Source organism: Mastigoproctus giganteus, chromosome 14, assembly GCF_048544385.1.
Source record: "Mastigoproctus giganteus isolate SK-2022 chromosome 14, ASM4854438v1, whole genome shotgun sequence".
Classification (NCBI taxonomy): Eukaryota; Metazoa; Arthropoda; class Arachnida; order Uropygi; family Thelyphonidae; genus Mastigoproctus; species Mastigoproctus giganteus.
In genome coordinates this window covers 60539666-60562676 of record NC_143588.1, presented here as the reverse complement: position 1 = coordinate 60562676, position 23011 = coordinate 60539666, and the positions used below count along the sequence as shown (strand labels likewise).

At 37.4% G+C, this 23011-nt stretch overlaps 1 protein-coding gene across 2 annotated transcripts in view; it reads left to right on the top strand.

The window, feature by feature from the left end:
* The window catches only part of LOC150075159 (cytoplasmic aconitate hydratase-like), a 289211-nt gene that overhangs the window by 228110 nt on the left and 38090 nt on the right, over window positions 1-23011 (top strand). For both annotated transcript variants that reach the window (XM_090388696.1, XM_090388697.1), the window contains 2 exons: window positions 11982-12086; window positions 22523-22665. In XM_090388696.1, coding sequence (XP_090244822.1) covers window positions 11982-12086; window positions 22523-22665 — 248 coding nt within the window. The remainder of the gene's footprint in view (window positions 1-11981; window positions 12087-22522; window positions 22666-23011) is intronic.

The window sequence follows — 23011 nt, the reverse complement described above, 5'->3', positions numbered from 1 at the left end:
TAAATCGTCAATATAAATATTTATCGTATTTAGTAGCTACAGGCTTGAACCCCGGTCCACTCAAAGAACGCGTGCTATGCACTCTCGCTCCTGACCACCGGACTACGTCAGGCCTATTAGCTTGGCCTGCACTTGTAGGCAGAAGGAATTTGTTTTGTAGAGGCGGGATGCAAGGTGGTGCAAAAGTTTTGGCCAGTATTATTGAGGATACCTTAAAGGTTCAGGGAAACTGCAAGTTAGGGGGGATGTGGGTAATACTGACACATGTTTATCTGATAATATTGGTCAAAGTAACTCTTGCACATACCTCAAGAGTTCTTATCTGTTACCCCAACTGGACATATTATTCAGATGTTCTAGGGGCAGAAATGTTCCAAGTGAGCGGGTAGCTAATGCCAGGGAAGAGAGCCTAAAAAACTTCAAGGGTTGTGTTAGGGTTGTTAAATATACAAGAATATACAATTTGGCCCTGGAAAGATTGTGCAAGGCTCAAGGGATAGAATTTTTTTCAGCCTGGTCTGTACTTGTTAACAGGAGAGACTGCTTCTACAGGGATGCGATACACTTAAATAGAAAAGGTGCAAGAATATTTATTGATGCTATCGAGGCAGTGTTAGATGGATCGGAAAACTGCTAGCTTGGGGGGATACAAGAACTAAAAGATTAACAGTAGCCACCGGCAGAGGTGAAAGTGATTCTTGCACTGCTTCTATTGGAATGAGCAGCAGCCTGGAAAACAGAATGCAGGATATTTCAGAGACTGCTGGGAGTCATTGCTGTACAAGTAGACACATGGGTTGTGTTAGGGTAGCTAAGAATAGGAACAGATGCATGTATACTTGCGTGTACACCAATGCTAGGAGTTTGGTAAATAAATTTGATGAATTTGAGGTATTGCTCAATACATCAAAGGCAGATATTGTTGGGATATCAGAGATGTGGTGTCATACAGATATAAGGAATGCAGAACTGGAATTTGGGGAGTACAATGTATACAGAAAGGATAGACAGGATAGGAAGGGAGAAGGGGTTATGCTATTAGTTAAGAAACACATAAAATCCAAGGAAGTGAAGCCAGTCGACATCACTTGACAGTGCAGTGTCGGGTCAGTTTGGTGTGACATAAGCATTGGGAGATCAAAATTGAGAGTAGGAATGTGCTATAGGCCTAATGACTCTGACGAATATAATAAGAAACTGTACAGGGAAATAGAGTGGGCCAGTAAATCAGAGTCTTGTAATGGGGGATTTTAATTTTCCAGATATTGACTGGAATTTGTGGGTTGGTCACTCACACACTAGCATGGCTTTTGTGGATTTATTGGATGATTGTTTTCTACATCAGCATGTTCGGGAGGCAACTATAGGGAGTAATACTCTTGATCAGATTATCAGTAGTGATTCTTCATGCATTAAGAATCTGCAGATAAAGGAACCACTAGGTGGCAGTGATCACAGTGTGCTGAAGTGGGATTTACTCAAAGAAGTAACTACCATCAGGGGTAAAGGGAAGGATTATTGCTTTCATAAGGGTGACTACGATGGTCTGAGACAGTATTTAAATTCTATACAGTGGGACCAACTGATGAACCAACAGCAAATTCAAAATGGGAAGCATTCAAAGAACTTATCTTAGAAGCTACTAGGCTTTACATACCAACTAAGAAATATTGTTCAAGGTTTAGACCTAAAGGATGTCAGATGAACTAATGAGACTTATGGCAAAGAAGAAAAATGCATGGGATACATATAAATTAATGGGTGACATGGAAGCCTATGATAGATATATAAGCTGATCTGTAACCAAGTTACAAAGGAGGTTAGGCAGGCGAAGGCAGATTACGAGAAATCTTTGGTAAAGGATGCAAAGAAAAACAGCAAAGAGTTCTTTACTTATGTAAACTCTAGAAGGAAGGGGATGAATCAGATTGGTTCACTTGATATCGATGGTTCAACTGTTGATGATCCTGCTCAGGTAGCTAACAAACTAAATGAATATTTTGCATCGACATTCACACATGAGGAGTTATACAGCGAGGGGAGTGCCACAGGTGTATTCAACTTGGGCAATAAGCTAGATAATCTTGTAATAACTGAGAGTAAAGTGGAGGAGAAATTGTTGAAGATAAACACAAGAAAGGCACCTCGGGTGGATGGGATCTATCGAGTTATATTAAAGGAGGCAGCAAAGTAAGTAAGCAAACCCTTAGCCATAATTATGACAGCTTCCTTGGACTCAGGGGAGGTACCCATGGACTGGAGATGTGCAAATGTGACCCCAGTTCACAAAGGAGGATCAAAGGCTGACACAAGTAATTATAGACCTGTGAGTTTAACTTCTGTTGTTTGCCGACTGGGCTAGCCGGGTGGGTAAAGTGCCTACCTGGCAACTCAAAGGTCGCAGGTTCGAATCCCGCCTCGGGCTTGGATCAAAGTACTGCAAAAACCTTGGGAGGTGCGTTATGGCCACAGAAGCTGATGCGCCAAAAACTACCAAAAAAAAATTAACTTCTGTTCCAGGAAAATTAATGGAAGCCGTGGTTAAAGAATCACTGCAGGATCATCTAGACAAGACTTCAGTTATATCTCGGACACAGCATGGTTTTGTTAAGGGAAAGCCTTGCCTGACCAATTTGATTGGATACTATGATGCAGTCACAAAAGAACTGGATGCAGGGAATAACTATGATATTATATATTTGGATCTTAGAAAGGCTTTTGGTACTGTTGCACATGGAAGACTGCTGCACAAATTGGAGCAGTGTGGCATTGGAGGCAAATTGCTGCTATGGATAAAGGGGTGGTTGAGTGGGAGAAGACAGAGAGTGGTAATTAATGGACACTGCTCATCGTAGACAAATGATATTAGTGGAGTCCCTCAGGGTTCAGTGTTGGGTCCATTGTTTTCTGTATTTATAAATGATATTGATGATGGTATATCAAGCTTAATGTCCAAGTTTGCAGGCGATACAAAGGTTGGCAGGGTTGTTAAGGGCACTACTGACGCTATGCTGCTGCAACAGGATCTGGAAAGGTTGAGCAGATGGGCTGAGAGGTGGCAAATGAAGTTTAACATTGACAAAAGTACTACATATGGGAAACAGCAACCCCAGAGCAATGTATCAACTCTGTGGTACTACACTGACAAAGTGTAAAGTGTTCATTGTCTAACGGCCCAAGGGGTTTCCCCCATCTCCGTGTTGTGTACTCTGTTTGTAAACCACAGAACACTGTGAAGGCCAGAGATTTTAAAAAGTGTAAGGTGCATGTTTATGTTGTGTAGTGTCATGTTGTGTTGTTCCATTGACCTTTTAACCGTTGGGCCCCTAGTGGGACCCCCTGTTGCCCACACTTAACCCCGAGGAGGCAGGTCAGGCATAGAAGGATCGCATTAGAAGTAATTACTCTGGCAGGCACTGCCACCTAATTTCCTAAGATTTCAGTGGCAAGGGCCTAAAAAAAAAAAATAAATAAAAATAAAAATAAATAAATAAAAATAAAAATAAAAAAATTAAAAAAATAAAAAATAAAATAAAATAAAATAAAATAAAAATAAAAAAATTAAAAAAATAAAAAATAAAATAAAATAAAATAAAATAAAAATAAAAAATAATAAAATAAATAAAATAAAAAATAATAAATAAAATAAAATAAAATAAAAAATAATAAAAAATAAATAAATAAAATAAAATAAAATAAAAAAAATAAAAAATAAATAAATAAAATTAAAAAAATAAGAAAAAAAATACATATTTAGTTAGAGTAGGGGTGAAGACTGAGGAAGGGGGGGACAGATAGGAATATGGGGATGATAGGGAAGGCAACCCCAGAAAGGTCAGTGGGGACAGGCCCCACCAGGAGCCTGTCCCCACTGACCTTTCTGGGGGGACAGGCCCCACCAGGAGAAAAAAGGGGGTAGCCAGGAGGGGGAGGAGACAGAAACCCGTCCCCTCCCTCTCCCTACCGGGGGAGGGGGTATTAAAGTGAACCAAGTTAGGGTACCTGGTTCGGAATGCTAGTTGGCCAAGAAAAGCAGTTGACATCTAATGGCACTCCGGTGGCGTTGTCAGTCTTTATCTAGGAGATTGTCTTATTGGTCACATCCGTGAGAGACAAGTCCAGAAGTATAAGAACCTTTTGTCTTTCTTAGATTGTCTTAATTTGTGGGTTGTCTCTATTCAAAGGTAGTTATCTTTGGTGGGTGACATTTTGGAGAATGTATGGTAGTTCACACCAATGATGGTAATGCTGGTCAAGTTTAGCTGCCTTGTTCCAGTACCATCAGGGTTCCTGAGTTCATTTAGTAGAGGGTTATCATGTTGCTGCAATTAGTTGTCTTCTCCTCAAGAAAAGCTGCTGTGCGTAGTTGGTGAAAGCTTGATACTCTTCCTTAGTATCCAGTAAGTGGTTTTCTTTGCCTTTTGGTATATAAGTCAGCTTTGTGATAAGCTGGCAGCGGAGGTCATCGTAGAGGGGGCACTCATACATGAGGTGATCCCAGTCCTCAATTCCTCCACAGGTGCATGTTGGGTCCTCTTCTAGGCCAAAGGTTGTTAGTTTTGCCTTTATTGAACCATGGCCAGTAAGCAAATACGTGGCATACAGGCCTGGAGAAAACCATAATGGGGATTTTGGATAGATTCTGCTAACATTTGGGATGAATCTCCTGGTGATTTCCCCCTTGGTTGAATTTGTCCAGCGGTCCTGCCACACCCGCTTCATGTGTGCTTTAAGTCTCCTCTTCTCAAATTATTGGTTGTTGGTAAGATTCAGCTCGAATCCCAAGCAGGTCTGAGACACGCCCTTAGAAAGATGATACAACATTCCATTTCTCACCACCTCCAGGTCGAGGGGGAGGGCCCCCACCAGGACCTGGAGGGCGTGAGTACTTACAGTGCAGCAGGCACGAGAGATGGAGAGCAGGACCGTGCGTTGAGTGGAATCCAGGATTCGTCTGTTTACTGCAGTCGTAGCCTTGCCAAACCAAATTCCGGCTGCATACGTAATCACAGGGATGAAGATAGCCTTGTAATACAATGAGAGGGTTCGCTTGCTGAGACCCCAGTCCCGACGGGATATCTTAGCAACCATGGCAGTATAGTTTCTCACTTTGGTTCTGATGTATTTGAGATGAGCTTGGAAGGAGAGTTTTCTGTCCAGTACTATGCCAAGATATTTCAGTTGCTCTGACAACTTTATGGTCTTGTTTCTAATTTTAATCTGTGGTGGTCTTGTAATACAGAGAGTTCCTTTAAGAAGCAGAGAGTTTGTTTTTGATGGTGATATGGTCAAGCAGTGTGTTTTTGCCCAGTCCTGGAGGATTTGGAGTGCATGGTTTGCCAAGGTCTCAAGCTGGGCCCATACTACACTGACAGTGGTAAAGAATGAAAAGGATCTGGGGGTTATTGTGCAGGCAGATATGAAGTTCTCTGAGCAGTGGAGACAGGCTGCAAGAGTAGCTCATGGTGTCTTGTCAATGATATACAGGAATTTTTCTAGCAGGGATAAGGAGGTGATTATTCCCTTGTATAAGGCAATGGTTAGGCCACACCTTGAGTACTGTATACAGGCCTGGAGGCCTCATTTCAAGAAGGATGTAGAGCTGCTGGAACGAGAAGGGCAACAAGATCAGTGAATGGAACAAAGGGTTGCTGTTATGAAGAAAGGCTTAAGTTTTGCAAATTACAGTGTCTGGTGACTATGCACCGGCGAGGTGATCTGATAGAGGTGTATAAAGCCTTAAATGGTTTGAGCATGCCCAGTGCCGATGGGATTCCCCCTCTTGCTCAGAATAATCACCTGAGAGGGCATAAATTCAGATTGAGGAAAGACAATCTTTCCTCAATCTGAATTTAGGATAGATATGCAGAAATTTGCCTTTAGCCAGCGGGTAGTTGGTTGGTGGAACAGACTTCCATCCCTTGTTGTGGAAGTTGATAGCTAACATAAATTTAAGGCTCAGCTTGACAGGTATTTCGAACGTACTGAGGAGTGAAATGGGAGTGTTTTTTTTTTTTTTTTGGCTGATGCTGCATAAGCTTGCTTTCTTGCATTGTATGCCTCTACTAATGCTAATAACAACTGGCAGAGGTGGTACCGTAGTTTAGATCCATGGGGTACTGGCCTCACAGTGGAAGTAACATTGGGGTGCTTAATGCCCTTTTTCTTCATGTAATGTTAGAAGTGTCGTCAATAAAATGAGTGAATTCGAACTGCTGGTTAAAACAAGTAACGCGGACATAATGGGGCTTATGGAAACGTGGTGCCACCCAGAAATAGGGGATGATGAGTTTTAGTACAGCTTTTATAATGTATTTAGGAAGGATAGGGTAGATAGAAGGGGTGGTGGGGTTATGCTTCTTATCAGAAGCAGCCTGAGTGCGACGATAACTTTCCTAGATTTAGACATTTCACTTGCTAGTATAAAATCTGTATGGTGTGAGATAGTTGGAAACAAAGGCATAATGCGAATATGAGTAATCTACAGACCAGGTAATTGTGAAGATTATGACGAAAGCCTCTACGTGCAAATGGAATGGGCAAGTAAGCGTCAGTGTCTTATTATACGTGATTTAAATTTGCCTTTAATTGATTGGAGTAAATGGGAAGGAAACTTGACATGGGGAACAATTTTTAAATCAACTAGACGACTGTTATTTGTATTAACATGTCAAGGAAAGTACTAGAGAAAATAATATCCTAGACTTCTTCATCACCCAGGAATCAGAAGACAACAGGTCTGACAGTAGAGGAACCAGTAGCAGGAAGTGATCACAGAGTTCTTTGGTGGATGATGAAGAGAGAGAGGTAGCAGTAGTAAAAGACAAAGGAATGGGTTATAATTTCAGAAAAGGAAATTACTATTCCTTAAGGTGCTACATGGCCTCTATTAATTGGGTAGATATTGCACAGAGAATGAATACAATTGAACTGCGATATGCTTTTAAAACATTAATCACAGATGCCTTGAATGCGTATTTACGATCAAAAAAATACTCCACGAGGAGGGTTCCAAGTTGGATGAATAGTGAAGTTACCACATTACTTGAGCAGAAAAAGGTGGCATGGAAAAGTTACAGAGCAATAAAAAGTACTGAAGCTTATAACAGCTACAAGATGATCTGTAATAGAGCCACAGAAAAGGTTCGACAGGCAAAGGCAGGTAATGAGAAATCGCTAGCAAACAGAGCAAAGAGGGTGGATAAGGAATTCTTCACATATACATATGCTAAGAAGAGCAGGGGAAACGAAGGGAGCAATTCTCCAACACGTCACAGTCTCAAAAAATATGTGAAGTGTGAAATGTTTGCTGAACTTTCTGAAACGGGAAGTGGTCTAGCCAAGGAGGATATCTTTGTGTGTGTTGGATGCCTAGAGTGTCAAGAAGTTAGGCACCAGCTCAGGATTCTGATGGGCATCTATGAGAGCTTGAGGTGTAGGGTAAATGCCCTCGAAGAAATTAATATGAGGGGCCCATCAAGCTCTCAGCTGCCCAGCTCAATGGCAGAGCTGACTCCTATGCATCAGGCAACACAGAGGCAATTTTCAAAGCAGAATGCACTGGTCCCAAATGAACTAGTTATTGTTGATGACTTTATTGTCAGGGAGACAGGGAATATACTATGCAAGAAGGATAGATGGAACAGGACCAGGGTATGTCTGCCAGGGTCAAAATGTGATGACGTTGTAGAGCAAATATCATCTTTTAATGGCACAAAAGGTGATATTCTTTGTACACATTGGAACCAATGATATTAAGATTAAGAGATCTGCAGATTTACTCAACAAGTACAGGTCAATGTTGAAAAAAAGTCGTGGGTTAGAGTTGAATGTGAAAGTGTTTGTAATTCTGCCCGGACACGATAGGAGGGAGTTTATGATGAGAGCCTTGTCGATCAATTCAGCCCTGGAGAGATTGTACGTCTCAAGGGGTAGAATTTTTTTCAGCCTGGTCCGTGCTTGTTGACAGAAGAGGCTGCTTCTTCAGGGATAGGATACAGTTGAATACAAAGAGGGTGCAAGAATATTTGCTGATGCTGTTGAGGCAGTGTATAGGTGGTCGAAAAACTGCTAGCTTGGGCGGGGGGTACACAGACTAAAAGGTTAGTGGTGGCCATAAGCAGAGGCAAAAGTGTTTTTTGCACTGCTTCTATTGGAATGAGCAGCAGTATGGAAAGCAAGGCAATGAAGATTTTCAGGACTACTGGGAGTCATAGTGGAACAAATAAATACATGGGCTGTGTTAGGGTAACAAAGAGTAGAAACAGGTGCATGTATACTTGCATATACACTAATGCTAGTAGTATAGTTAATGCTAGTAGTCTAGTAGTAAAGACATCAAAGGCAGGTATTGTTGGGATATCACACAGATATAAGCAGTGCAGAATTGGAATTTGGGGAGTATAATGTGCACAGAAAGGATAGACATGACAGGAAGGGAGGAGGGGGTTATGCTGTTAGTTAAGAAACACATAAAATCTAAGGAAGTGCATCCAATTGATGTTGGTGGACAATGCAGTGTTGAGTCTGTTTGGTGTGACATAAGCACTGGGAAAGGAAAAATTAAGAGTAGATGTGTGTTATAGGCCTAATGAATCAGATGAGTATAATGAGCAGTTGTGTAGAGAAATATAGTGGGCCAGTAAATCAGAATGTCTTATAATGGAGGATTTTAACTTTCCAGATATTATTGTTATTATTGGCCATATGGTGCAAGGAAGCCTGAGGCTTATGTTGCACCAGCCAAATCAGGACCCTGGGTGTGCCAAGCCCATACTCACCAGATGTAAGCTTCTGGGGATTTGACTGGAACTTGTGGGTTTGTTACTTGCACACTAGCAAGACTTTTGCGGATTTATTGGATGACTGTTTTCTACAGCAACATTGTCGAGGTGCAACTAGAGGTAGTATTATTCTTAATCTGTTTATCAGCAGTGATTATTCACGCATTTAGAATTTGCAGATAAAGGAACTGCTAGATGGCAGTGATCACAATGTACTGATATGGCAACTACTTAAAGATGTAACTACCATCAAGGCTAAAGGAAAGGGCTTTTGTAAAGGTGACTACAGGGGTCTCAGACAGTTTTTTAATTCTGTACAGTGGGATCAACTGATGATGTTACCAAAGTTGATTTCTAAATAGTAAGCCTTCAGTGACTTAATTTTGGAGGCTACTAGGCTTTTCATTCCAACTAAGAAATAATGTTCAATGTATAGGCCTAAATGGATGTCAGATGAATTAATGATGCGCAGGGCAGATAAGAAAAATGTATGGGATACATATAAAGTATCAAGTGACACAGAAGCCAATGGCAGATACAAACTAGTCTCTAATCAAGTCACAAAGGAGGTTAGGCAGGCAAAGGCAGATCATGAGAAATCTTTGACAAAGAATGCTAAGAAAAACAGCAGAGAGTTCTTTACTTATGTAAACTCTAGAAGAAAAGGGAAGAATCAGGTTGGACCACTTGACATAGATGGGTTGACCGTTGATGATCATGCTCAGGCAGCTGATAAACTGAATGAGTATTTTGCATCTACATTCACACATCAGGAGTTATTCAATGAGGAGAGTGCCAGAAGTTTATCAAACGCTAACAGGGAGCTAAGTGATTTTGTAATAACTGAGAGCAAAGTGGAGGAAAAATTGTTGAAATTAAACATAAGGAAGGCACCTGGGATGGATGGGATCTATCCAGTTATATTAAAGGAGGCAGAAAAGGAAGTAAGCAAACCCTTAGCCATAATTATGAGAGCTTCCTTGGACTCGGGGGAGGTCACCATTGACTGGAGATGTGCAAATGTATCACCAATTCACAAAGGGGATTCAAAAGGTGACACAAGTAACTGTAGACCTGTTAGTTTAACTTGTGTTTCGGGGAAAATAATGGAGTCACTGGTTAAAGATGCATTGCAGGATCATATAAGACAATACTGCAGTAATAGTTAAGACACAGCATGGGTTTGTTAAAGGGAGGTCTTGTCTGACCAATTTGATTGGATACTATGATGTGGTCACAATGGAACAGAATGTCAAAAATAATTTTGATATCATATACTTGGATTTCAGGAAAGCTTTTGATACTGTTGCACATGGAAGATTGCTGTACAAATTGAAGAGGTATGGCATTAAGGGTAAGTTGCTACATTGGATGGATGGTTGAGTGGGAGATGACAGAGAGTGGTAATCAATGGACACTGCTCTTCATAGACAAATGTTATTATTGGAGTTTCCCAGGGTTCGGTTCTGGGCCCATTGTTGTTTTGTGTATTCATCAATGATATTGATGACGGTATATCAGGATTACTGTCTACATTTACAGATGATACAAAGGTTGGTCAGGTTGTTAAAGACAGTATGCTACTCCAACTGGATCTAGACAAGTTGGGCAAATAGGCTGAGAAGTGGCAACTGAAGTTTAACGTTGACAAATGCAAAGTACTGCATATTGGTAGCAATAACCCAAGAGAACCATGCCAACTGTGTGGTACTATACTTAGGTTAGTGGAAAGTGACGAAGACCTGGGGAGTAATTGTGCAGTCAAATATGAAGTTTGCTGAGCAGTGCAGATGGGCTGCCAGGGCAGGTCATGGAGTCTTGTCAATTATGTATAGGAATTTTGCAAGCAGCTACAGTGAAGTGATTATCCCATTGTATAAGGCAATGGGCAGGCCACACCTAGAGTACTGTGTACAGGTCTGGAGGCCTCATTGTAGGAAGGATGTTGAGTTGCTAGAACAAGTACAAAGAAGGGCAACAAGATTGTGAGGGGAACAAAGGGTTGCTCTTACCAAGAAAGGCTTAAGTTCTGCAAATTGCAGCGCCTTGAGGGTATGCACCTGCAAGATGATCTGATTCGAGATGTATAAGGCCTTGAATGAGTTGAGTAAGCTGAATGCTGATGGGATTCTTCCTCTTGCTCAGATTAAGAACCTGAGAGGGCAGAGATTCAAATTGAGGAAAGACAGTTGTAGAATAGATGTGCGGAAATTTGTCTTTAGCCAGCGAGTGGTTGATTGGTGGAACAGACATCCATCTTTTGTTCTGGAAGTTGATAGTCTAAATAAATTTAAGGCTGAGCTGGACAGGCATTTGGAATGAATGAAGGGGTGAAATGGGAGGGGGGGGGGTTTGGCTGATGCTGTATAAGCTTGCTTTCTTTCTTGCATTGTATGCCTCTACTAATGCTAATAACAACTGGCAGAGGTGGTACCATAGTTTAGATCCATGGGGTACTGGCCTCACAATGGAAGTAACATTGGGGTACTTAATGCCCTTCTTTTTCTTCATGTTATAACCTGTTTCATTTATGGAACAAAAGTAGCAGTCGTTAATATGATCTGAGGTTCCCTCTGCACATATACGATACACCTAGTGGTGGGGGAGGCCTATTTTTCTCTTGGTTACTTTAATTCCAATCATGTTTCACAAATTATGTTATATGTTATATGCTGTCTTTGTGTTGCAAAAACATAGTTACTGCAAATGTAAGAAAATATATATGCTTTGTTCACACGATCACGAGTTGCCATTGTCAGCAACACAGAATATGAAAATTACATCAGAAACAGACACTAAAAATGTTAGAAACAGATAACCAGATAAAAACTATATTAGAAACAGATAACTAGAAAACAGCTAAATGCAGAAGAAACAATTTGAAGGTTTATATAGCTACCTGACTTGCAGTACATATCTGGGCACATCTATAACTGTCAATCACAAACACTGTTTAAAAAAAAAATCGGTTTGGAATTTTATAATTAGCACTAAACGTACACCCAGAAATACCATTAATTTTAGAAACATCAAAATCCATGCAGCCCAGTGTAATCATAAATAGCAATGATTCATTCACTGCTGTGTATAAAGCATCGGCCTGTACAATATTTCAACTATGTTGGGAAAACACTTGTGCAAAATTAATACCTAACAATCCATATGAACTGATCATAGTACATGTTCTTTTATTTTCAGGTTGGAAATGATCGTTGGAATTCCCTGAATGCACCAGAAAGTCTTCTGTATCCTTGGGATGAAAAGTCAACCTACATTAAATCACCCCCATTTTTTGAAAAAATGGTGAGTTCATATAAATAGTGCTGCTCTTTCTTTATCTCTCTCTGATTGATCTCATTCAGTCAGATTTCATTGATTTGTTATGTTCCTGAATAGTTTTGTGTTTGTGATCAATAATTTAAGGTTGTAGACCTTTGGGGGGGGGGTTAAACCCTAAATGCCATGCAACCATATCCCTATTAAAATCTCCAGACTCTGTTGAATATACATTTCCAAATATGCATAAGCTAATTTCCATGTTTCAAAAATGGCATTCTTTATCCACCATAAATTTATAAATAGTATTCTGTTATAACAGTGTACTACTATATTACTACATTACTACAGTGTCCTATTATATTTTACTAACTTGTATTGTTTGTCATCTTTAGTTAATTGTTGAATTCTGGCGAAAATAATGGAGTTACTGGTATTGTAGGGTTATCCAGACAAGATTGCAGTAATAATTCAGACACAGCATGGGTTTGTTAAGGGGAAGTCTTGTCTAACCGATTTGATTGGATACTATGATGTGGTCACAAAGGAACTGGATGCAAAAAATAATTTCAATATCATACACTTGGATTTCGGGAAAGCTTTTGATACCGTTGCAAATGAAAGACTATCATACAAATTGGAGCAGTATGTGGTATTAAAGGCAAGTTGCTACAATGGATAAAAGGAGGGTCGAGTGTGAGAAGACAAAGTGGTAATCAATGGACACTGCTCTTTGTGGACTAATGTTATTAGTGGAGTTCTCCAGGGTTCGGTGTAAGGCCCATTGTTATTTTCTATATTTATCAATAATATTGTGAAGGTATATCAGGCTTAATGTTGAAGTTAGCAGATGATACAAAGGTTGGCAAGGTTGTTAATGACAGTATGCTACTGCAGTAATATCTAGAAAAGTTGGGCAGATGGGCTGAGAAATGGCAACTGAAGTTTAACATCAAAAAATGCAAAGTGATGCATATGGGTAGAAGTAACCCCAGAGAAACATACCAACTGTGTGGTACTACGCTCAGGAAATTTTCAGGGTGGTAGAGAATTTTTTCGAAAAAAAACCTGTGGTAATTGGGCAGTCAGATATGAAGTTTTCTGAGCAGTGCAGGTCATGGGGTCTTGTCAATGATATATAGGAATTTTGCTGGTATGGATAAGGAAATGATTATCCCTTTGTATGAGGCAATGGTCAGGCCACGCCTTGAGTACTGCGTACAGGTCTGGAGGCCTCATTTTAGGAAGGATGTGGAGTTGCTTGAGCGTGTACAGAGAAGGGCAACAAGATTGGTGAGGGGAATGAAGGGGTTCTCTTACCAAGAAAGGCTAAAGTTTCTGAAATTTGCAAGGACTGGAGACTAGGCACCTGCAAGATGATCTGATGGAGGTGTATAAGGCTTTGAATGGGTTGAACATGCTGAATTCTGATGAGATTCTTCCACTTGCTCAGATTACAAACCTGAGGGAGCATAAATTCAAATTGAGGAAAGACCGTTGTAGAATAGATGTGCGGAAGTTTGCCTTTAGCCAGCAGGTTGTTAATTGCTGGAACAAATCTCCATCTGTCTTTGTGGGAGTTAATAGTTTAAATAAATCCAAGGAAGAAATAGACAAACCTTTAGAGCGAATAGATGTGTGAAATGGGATTTTTTTTTTTTTTTTTTTTGGCTGATGCTGTATAAGCTTGCTTTCTTGCATCATATGCCTCTACTGATGCTAATGCTATTTTATATGTACCGAATTTATATTACTTAATATGCCTGATTCTCTTAGGTATGTGTGCAGAGTAGGAATATAGATGTAATTATTCATAGTTAATCATAATGAATCATTTAATCGTAGCATTTCTTCATAATGTTATTTTTATCAATGTTGTTAGTTGCAGTTTTGTTAGATTAATTTCTTTTTAATGCATTTTTTATAATTGTTATTATATTTTGAATATTGCAATATAGATTAGTATTGTGATGCCTACCTGTATTTATTACGTTCCTGCTTAATATGCTTACAGTGATTATTCAGCAGTTGATAAGAATGTTGATCTTTCATCATTTAGCATGTGTTATTTCTGATTATTAAAAAAGAAGCTATCTGTAGGAATGTGTATTTAATAAAGAAATTAATTAAATTATATTTTCATGTAATATAAAATAGTAATATACTCTTATAACACTCTTTAGTCAAAGCATTATGACTACCCTTCATGTTTTACCAATCAGCTGTTCTTTCCAACCTGGTGACACATGCGTCATAGTGAGAAGGGATAAATATGATACTGCATTTTTGTAGTATGCAATCCATATGAAGTACTTGATCAACATGGCCAAGGAATGTGATCTGATGGACCTTGAATAGGGATGATTGTCGGATACCAGTTGAAAAGCGGCAGTATTACAGAATGTGTGAATGTTGTGGGCTGTTCACAAGCGTGTTGTGATTAAGGTGTTCTGAGGGTAGATGTTTAGCAGACAGAACAGCAACCTCTGGGCCAATGGCAGGCACCAATGCCTCATTGATGTTCATGGTAAATGTAGGATATCCTATCTTGTGTGAATCGATAGACAGAAAACAGAGGAATTGCTGACCATTGAGTTTAACCAGGGGATGACAGCAGTGTTTTCAAGAGCACAATCCAATGAACTCTCTTTTTTATGGGCTCCTAGAATAGGTGCCCATTCAAGATACCCATGCTTATGGCCACCCATTGCCAATAAAAAAATAAAAAAAAAAAGGGAAAAAAAGTTGCCTTTTTTGATGAATCATTTCCTGCTGTGCATTCTGGATGGTAGATGGAGGTATGGCTGTAGATTACAGAGGAATCACTCTGATGTCATGGACCGGCAGTCCAACAGATATAGGTAGATGGTGGGCAGTGTTTTGGTATGAATGATGTTTTCCTGGGAATCTCTCGGAATCCTTATACTCCTAGACTTCACTCAGAATGGTAAAAACTACCTATGCATCGTGGCTGATCAGTGCACCCCTTTATGGTAACTGTGTTCTCAGATGGCATAGGTGTGTTCTCACAGGATAATGTGCCCTGCCATGTTGCCAGTATTGTTCAACAGTGGTTCACTGAACATCAAAGCAATTTCCAGGTACTACCTTGGCAGCTGAATATGTCAGATGTGAATCCCATAGAACATCTCTGGGATTATATGGATTGACAGATCCATCATTTGGATCCTCCACTGCACACTGTCATAAATCTGCAGGATGAAATCCTGGCACATACCTTCTGCAACATTCAGAAGCCTTATAGAGCCATGCCTTGCTGTATGGCAGTGGTACTGGCAGCAAGAGGAGGACATATTTACTATGAGGTATGTAGTCATAATGTTTTGACTGGACAGTGTAGGTGATTTTTCAGAAAGAAGTTGAGTCCTGTCTTGCTAGTGCAAGGTAGGACTCAGCTTTTCATGTTCATGCTAAGCTTTTCTTCATTTGCAGAATGTAACTGTGAGAGCATAAGCCAGTCCAGAATATCAGCTCCATTAGTATCTAAAAACACTGATGGAGCTGATATTCAGGTTTCACTCATGAGTTAAATGCATTGAATTTTAACAAATTCCAATTATTCTGTAACAATCAAATCCTATGCTTGTTCCTTCATGATGACAGGACTGTTAGTAACGAGATTACATTTGGTCACTGGTAAAGTGTCAAATATCATGGTTGATCTCTGGATCATAGGTCTAGTATCTCCATCCCATCTGTTGTGCAATATGTGTCATGACAAGCATTATGCCGACATCCAATGTTAATTACATTTTAAGGGTACAATAAAACAATTTAAAGTATTACCAATAGCTTTGGTCCAGAAAACTGAACATATTTGTATGACTTTAGGAGTCTTCTAGATAACTGCTGAGGCCACATTATGTAAAGGAACTGGTATATTTTTCCTGTGTTTAATTAATAGATAACAGACCAGCAAAGGCTCAATGCATTCTATGTTATAAATAAATTAGTTTAGAAATGGAGGAATTACCTCTATGATGTCTTGTAGAACACTTCAGTGCTGATACTCTCCCTTGTTGAATAACTATACAAATAGATTACATGTATTCCACACCCTCGTAGACAAAATCAATGATCCAATGCACCATGGAATCGGAGGCCTGCAGACCCCAATCCCAACCCCAAAATACATAGAATTACCAACCCTAATCTTCGAGTTAGAGAATACAATACGCCCATATTTTAAAAACAATTTAAATGCTTTGAAACCAAATAAATAATGAATCCATACTTTTAATACTTTAAAAACTAATATTAAAACATAAAAGCCATTAAGACTTCTCTGAAACATTAAGAGACTAAAGAATTTTGTTACTTCCTTGAAGCGGACATGGCTTTTTGACCAGGATCATGATCACAGGAAAGTATTAAAAGTATGGATGCATTATTTATTCGGTTTCAAAGCATTTAAATTGTTTTTAAAATACAGACATATTGCATTCTCTCGCTCAAAGATTAGGGTTGGTGATTCGATGTATTTTGGGGTCTGCGGGCTTCCAATTCTGTGGTGCATTGGATCATTGATTTTGTCTATGATGGTGAGGTAATACATGTAATCTATTTGTATAGTTATTCAACAATGGAGAGTATCAACACTGAAGTGTTCTACAAGACATCATAGAGGTAATTCCTCCATTTCTAAACTAATTCTTCCTGTGTGTATATCATATCCAAAAATATCATCTTACAAACATCTCTCTCCCCCATTTTCAAATTGTCCACAATGAATAGTCAAACTAATATCAGTTTCTTGAACTGCTGCTCATCTCATTTGTCCTAATTTTTTGCTCTATGAGTCTGTGTGCTTTAAAGTGGCACCTGTGCATATGGCAACTCTTATAACCTTGTCAGAGATGTGCTAGTTTGGAATCTCTATATTTGGTTTCTTTTTCTTCCAAATTAGAAAAGAGATTTTCAGCCAGATTCCTCTGGCTTAACATCTCTTTACTCCATTATGTTAAATTCATGTATTAACTCTATCATCCTGCCACCTCTACAAATCAACTTCAAACTCTCTGATTTAATTTCTTTGGCTTTTCCAAATCTAAATTTCCTAACAATAACGTAATTTTCCTTAGTAATTTAAATCTTCAAAATTCCAACTAGCTTCAGTATTCTAGTTGCAGGATTCAGTTGGTTGAGATGCTAAGGATTTTGCGATTACTAGCGACTTATATGAGTTCATTTATTTACGAGAATACCAAACAATCTTAACCATACACCCAACACTCTTGATCTTTTCGTCACTAGCCATCCTTCAAAGTTCGCAATCAATATTAGTGGCCTTTTAGTTACCTCAGATCACAGCTTAATGTTTTCTTCTGTTATGGACCTTTTCTCTCCCACTGCCATTCTCAACATTGTGTTGTTTAGCATTACAAGAATACAAAATAGAACAATTAGCATTATTTTTATTCCTCTCTTCCTTGGTTGGGCTACTGTTTTAAGTCTTCTAATACAGATGTTTACTCAAAAATCATTCTTGTAATGATGAAATCCTTTATTTTCAGGCTGATCATATAATATTATAATTAGTTTGAACCCAAATCATTACTCTCATTGACAAAACTATGAATAAGATTTCCAGTCGGTGGAAGATCATTAATATACAGTGGAAGAAAGAGAAGAACTCAAGGGTACACAAGCATTAAGTGAGAAGAATTTGGATTGCTTGATTCCAAATCTCCAGCTTCATTTTTCTGCCTATGCTAAATCTTACAATGGTTGCTAAAGGGGGGAGGGGAGTGGCACCTCATCCTCATTTTTGATACCATTCAGATTTCTAGACAAGGTCACGTATCTTTATTGGAGATATGTCCAAACATGTGCCTCAATTAGTCAACATCCACTCATTGTTGTTGAACTCCAAAATCACTGAATTGACTTTTCCTCTTCTTTTATCCCTTCTTCTGTTCTTTGGAACAACCTTCCTTCATATATTTCCTGAAAATTACACTCTATAGAAATTGAAGTCTGTTAATAGTGTCTTTAACAATGTTTTTCTGTAATAATAATAACAAAAACCCATGTTAAGTATTACCACTTTTCTCTTCAGTTTTAGTGAAGAGAAAAATGGTAATACTTAATGATAATGGGAATACTTAAAGAATAAAAAATGGTAATACTTAATGATAATGGGAATACTTAAAAAATGACCTTTTTGCTATCACCTAGATTGTTTACCTTTCCTTTTATTAACGCTTTAAGGTTGAAATAAATAAAAATGCTTAAAAATAACCAAAAATACTCTATACAGATGTAGTGTACTGAACTTACTTTGCAAGGTAGAAAAATTGTGTGGCATGTGTATCTTTGTACTGTATATAGAAATGGAATGAGTAAGCAACATGCCATACTTATAAGTTAAATGCTACAAATGTTTTTTTTAAGAAACTTTGTTTCAAAAAGGATTAAAAATTTATTTTTTTTGTTATTTTTTGATGATTTTTGCACATGAATTATATTCTTATCTGATTCCTATTTTACTTGTGCTGAAGCTGTATTAGTACTGTTTGGCAAGTTGGACTGCCATAAATAAAGAATTGCCTGCATACATACACGTTGTTCATTTAATTAATAATTATTTTTACCATATGTTGTGAATTAACTTGTTTTATGTTCCAATAAAAGTGCACAATATTTTAATTTATTTTATTTGTGAACTACACATTCTGCAAAAAGTTGTCTTTCTAATAATTGGATGCAGCTGCTAAGTAATGAACAAAAATTTAAGAGCATCCTTATTTCCATTTGTATAATTAGTACAAGCATATTAAACACTGACAAAAATTGCCAAAATCCTGTATGTTAAGATAACTGTGAATTACCTTATAAGTACAAATCTATATTGTAAAAATGTATGAAAAAGGTAACAGTTACAGATAACTCTGAGTAATATTATTAAAAATCAAAAAATACTTTGAGAAAATAATGCTACTCTGCATTGTTTTTCTGTTCTTTGTCAGGGGACGCTATTGTCCCTCCATTGACAGTGCTTGGATTTACACACTTCAAAAAAGGATGTTTGCATCCTGGTTTATCCCATTTGAAAGTGTAACCAAAGCTACATTCTTAATTAGAAGTTTTTTCTTCCACACACCACACACCATTTAGATTAAAAAACATTTACATACCTGCCAATTCTTCTGATTTAGTCTGAAGGTCTCTTATAATCAGGTGTCTTCCAGTTTTTCAGTAATTTTAGTTTCCTTCCATTTTTCAGATATTCAAATACATTAGTTATTTTTCAATTACAAACCTACTGAATTTAGCATGTTGATGCCCCCTTCCCCTACAATCAAAGCTAACATTCAGATTGGTGTAAAACATCGGGTTTTTTTTTTTTTTAGTAGTGCTATTGGATTATGAATTGGTTCTCTGTATACAGTTATATTTAAGTTAAATATAAGCAGCTTGTTTATCAGTTTATTATGTTTTGCAGCCAATAAGATTTCAGTCATTGTGCTTAAACATGTTATGGTCTCCCAAGCTCATGAGAGGAAGTCTACTAGCTGACAAATTAAGTTCACAGTTTACCAAATTTATTTTTGTTTCTGTTATTTTGTTCAATTGGATCAGCACTAATTACCTTATTATTTTATTTTATTTTTTTATGTATGTATGCACACTTCTATTGGTTTGTTGTGAAGTTGGCAATGTTATGCTCTTTTTCATGTCTTTAATTGTGATTTCTAGGGAAAGGTGGACTTTACTGATTTATCAACAGTGTAGGAGGTGTTTTGGTTTATTTCTAGACTTCCAACTAACAACAATGCGAGTTCAAGCAATTGCCAAAATCCTGTTATGTTTATTCATAAATAAATATTCAATGATATTAGTTTTTAATATTCTTTATATTAAACTTTTATTGCTTTCTAAACTGAGGGAGTAAATCATCCCTTGGTCATACTGTATGCATTGCGCTGAAAATGAAAGGTCTGCAGATTTATCGCTAACTGAACAATCACAGTAAACTTTCCTCAGGTGTTTTATCATGACTATATTTGTTACTTTTTAGCTGTTTAATGTTTTAGGAAGTAAAACAAGCAAATTTGTACTGCTTGAAAGGTATATGAACACAGCTAAGGAGAACTCCATTTCTTGATTCGTCCATTCGATGTTCAGGACAAAGTATAATTTAATGTTCAGAAAAGTGGAATACTCAGAAAACTAACTTGTTGCATACATAAAGCTTGTGACATAAGTTGTTTCTCACTTGTATCATATTGCCAATAAATTATGACCCAGACTGGATTCTCAATAAACTCATCATAGTGTGGGTTTATTGAGAATCTGGAAGTTTCATTTTCTGGAATGACTGCTTTTTATTATTATTATTAATTTTAGGGCAATTGATGCTTCGATGATCAAAGAACACTTCCCATGGTAGGGAAAGTTATTCTACGTTAATGGAAAAAATTAACAAAAGTTTAAAAACATTTTGGGGAAAAAAATAAATAAAAAATTCTAAAATACTATTATTGCCATATGGGGCTCACATCTGGTGAGTATGGGCTTGGCACACCCAGGGTCCTGAGCTGGATGTCATTCTTCTCTTTCTTGGTGATTCCCCTCTACTTCTGATTCTTGTTCTCTCTCACTCTCTCAGGGTAATTCAGATTTTTTTTTTTTTTTTTTTGACTGGTGCAGCATAAGCCTCCGGCTTCTTTGCACCATATGCTAATAATAATAATGTAGATCATTTTGAACTATTGGTGAAAATATGTGTGACATTTATGTTTTTATTTTTTATCATCATTATTTACTTATTTATTTTTTAAACTACTACATTACTGAAATGACATTATAGGTAACAGCTACAGTAACTTCACTGTCTCTGAGTTTCAGAATTTTCAAATTTTTACCAATAATCCCAGGAAGTAAAAGATTGTTCTTCTACCTCCTTGGATCATTATTGGATATTTTATTTTTATTTATATACAAATAAAATAAATAAATTGGGAAAAAAAAAAGTTAGCTTCCAAGCTTTATTCAGAAGCTAACTTTGACAATTCATGCAATGTCCATAGCATGAATTGTCAAAATTTTGCACCTCAACACGAAATTATTGAAAAATTTACCCACTGCAGCATATGATATGCATTAGTCAGTTTCATTAATTTGGAAGGAAACTGTTTAAACAATCATGGAACGCAATTTCAGAGCATTCTGGCTAAAGCAAAATCTCTATGAAAGGCTGTCTGATATTAATTTTCCAAAAGTTGGCAGGTATGCATTTATTCACTGTCTAATGTCAAACCAATCTTGTGGGGCGGGGGAAAAGAGTTAGGTGAGCCATTCTTGTGGGAAAGAGGTTTATGTGAGCTGATCTTATGAAAATGACAGTATTGAAAAGATAATGGTGTCAAAGAAACACATCATTGACATTTGCTTCATCTTCCTATCCTTATAAGATTCTTTGTGAGGGAACCATGAGCCTCAAATACTCTTTTTTAAATTTTAAACTTTGTTCCATCAAAGAGTCAGTTTCATGTATGGTCAATTTCAGGTAAGTAAAATGAATCAGAAGTGTCTGTTCTCCTTCATAAGTGAGACAAGAATGGAATTGGATAGTGGATTTATCTTGTGGGAATGGGAACTGTATGAATGTTCTGTTTTATTTTTGTTATTTTAATTTTTCATAATTTTTTATTTTTTACTTTTTTTAATTAATTTATTTTTTTGCCTGATGCAGAAAAAGCCCACTTCCTTGCATCAATTGGCCTTTATAATACTAAATCTCTGCTAGTGACAGCTGAGGCTTTCGAATAATTTTCTCCTCTTTGTCGTTACTTTCACATGCTTTTTTGGGTTGCAAAAATCCTCTTCTTCAACATCAAATGCCAAACTAAGTTCTCCATACCATCTTCTACTGATAAGATCCTTTCAGGTCTTTCACAACATCAGGCAATAGCTTCCTCCAGCATGCATTCTAAGTTGATGGATTGATTTTATTTAGAGATTTCTTTACAATTTTTTTCAGTTAATGGTGTTGTATATTTTCTAGCAGTCATTGACTGACATGATGAATTGCTGTCCATCTCATTGGGAATTCTTGCAAATAATGTGTGGTACATGTAATACAAGTATAACTTAAATGTTGTAATGGAACCCTGAATTTGAGGTTTCCTTACAACATTGATTGAATCAGGATCTCATATATACCTCTGCAAAGTAACTGTATAGCGACAAGACATAACTATGCTGGAAAATAGAATACTGTCTAAAGACAACTTGTGAATAATTAAAAACAAGAATATTAAATCCATTAATTCAAAGGATTATTGAATATCTCTATCAGTAGTAAATGAGTAGATGCTTCATCAATTATGCTACACTCAGAGATGTACTTAGTAAAATCAATGAAGCCTTTGCTGAAATAATTACTGATGACACTATTTCTATATTTTGAACTATTTTTATTTTATCTTTTATTACAGACAAAAGAGCTTCCTCCTGCCTTAGAAATTAAAGATGCTAAAGTACTTGTATTCTTAGGAGATTCTGTAACTACAGATCATATATCTCCTGCAGGAAGTATTTCTCGAAATAGCCCTGCTGCACGTTATCTAGCTACCTATGGGTAAGAACCATCCTAAGGAAAATACTTTAAAATAATTAAATCACATTGCATTAAACTGTAATAAAAAAGTAGCAAGGAGTTTAGTTTTAAAATATTGTTATTTAAAATTAAAGGTCATTAAGGAAACTTAAGAAAATTATATATATGTATATCTCTCTATACAGTAAAAAAAGTTTCCTCCTAGTGATATTTATTTGAGCCAATGGGAGAAGAGGGTGAGGCAATTACATCACTACAAATGCAATTAATTGACAACTGCCCCATAACATTCACCAACCTCATGCACATGCTTCACTGTGTAACATTTTCTGTTCCATTGTAACGATTTTGAATATTAATGAATATT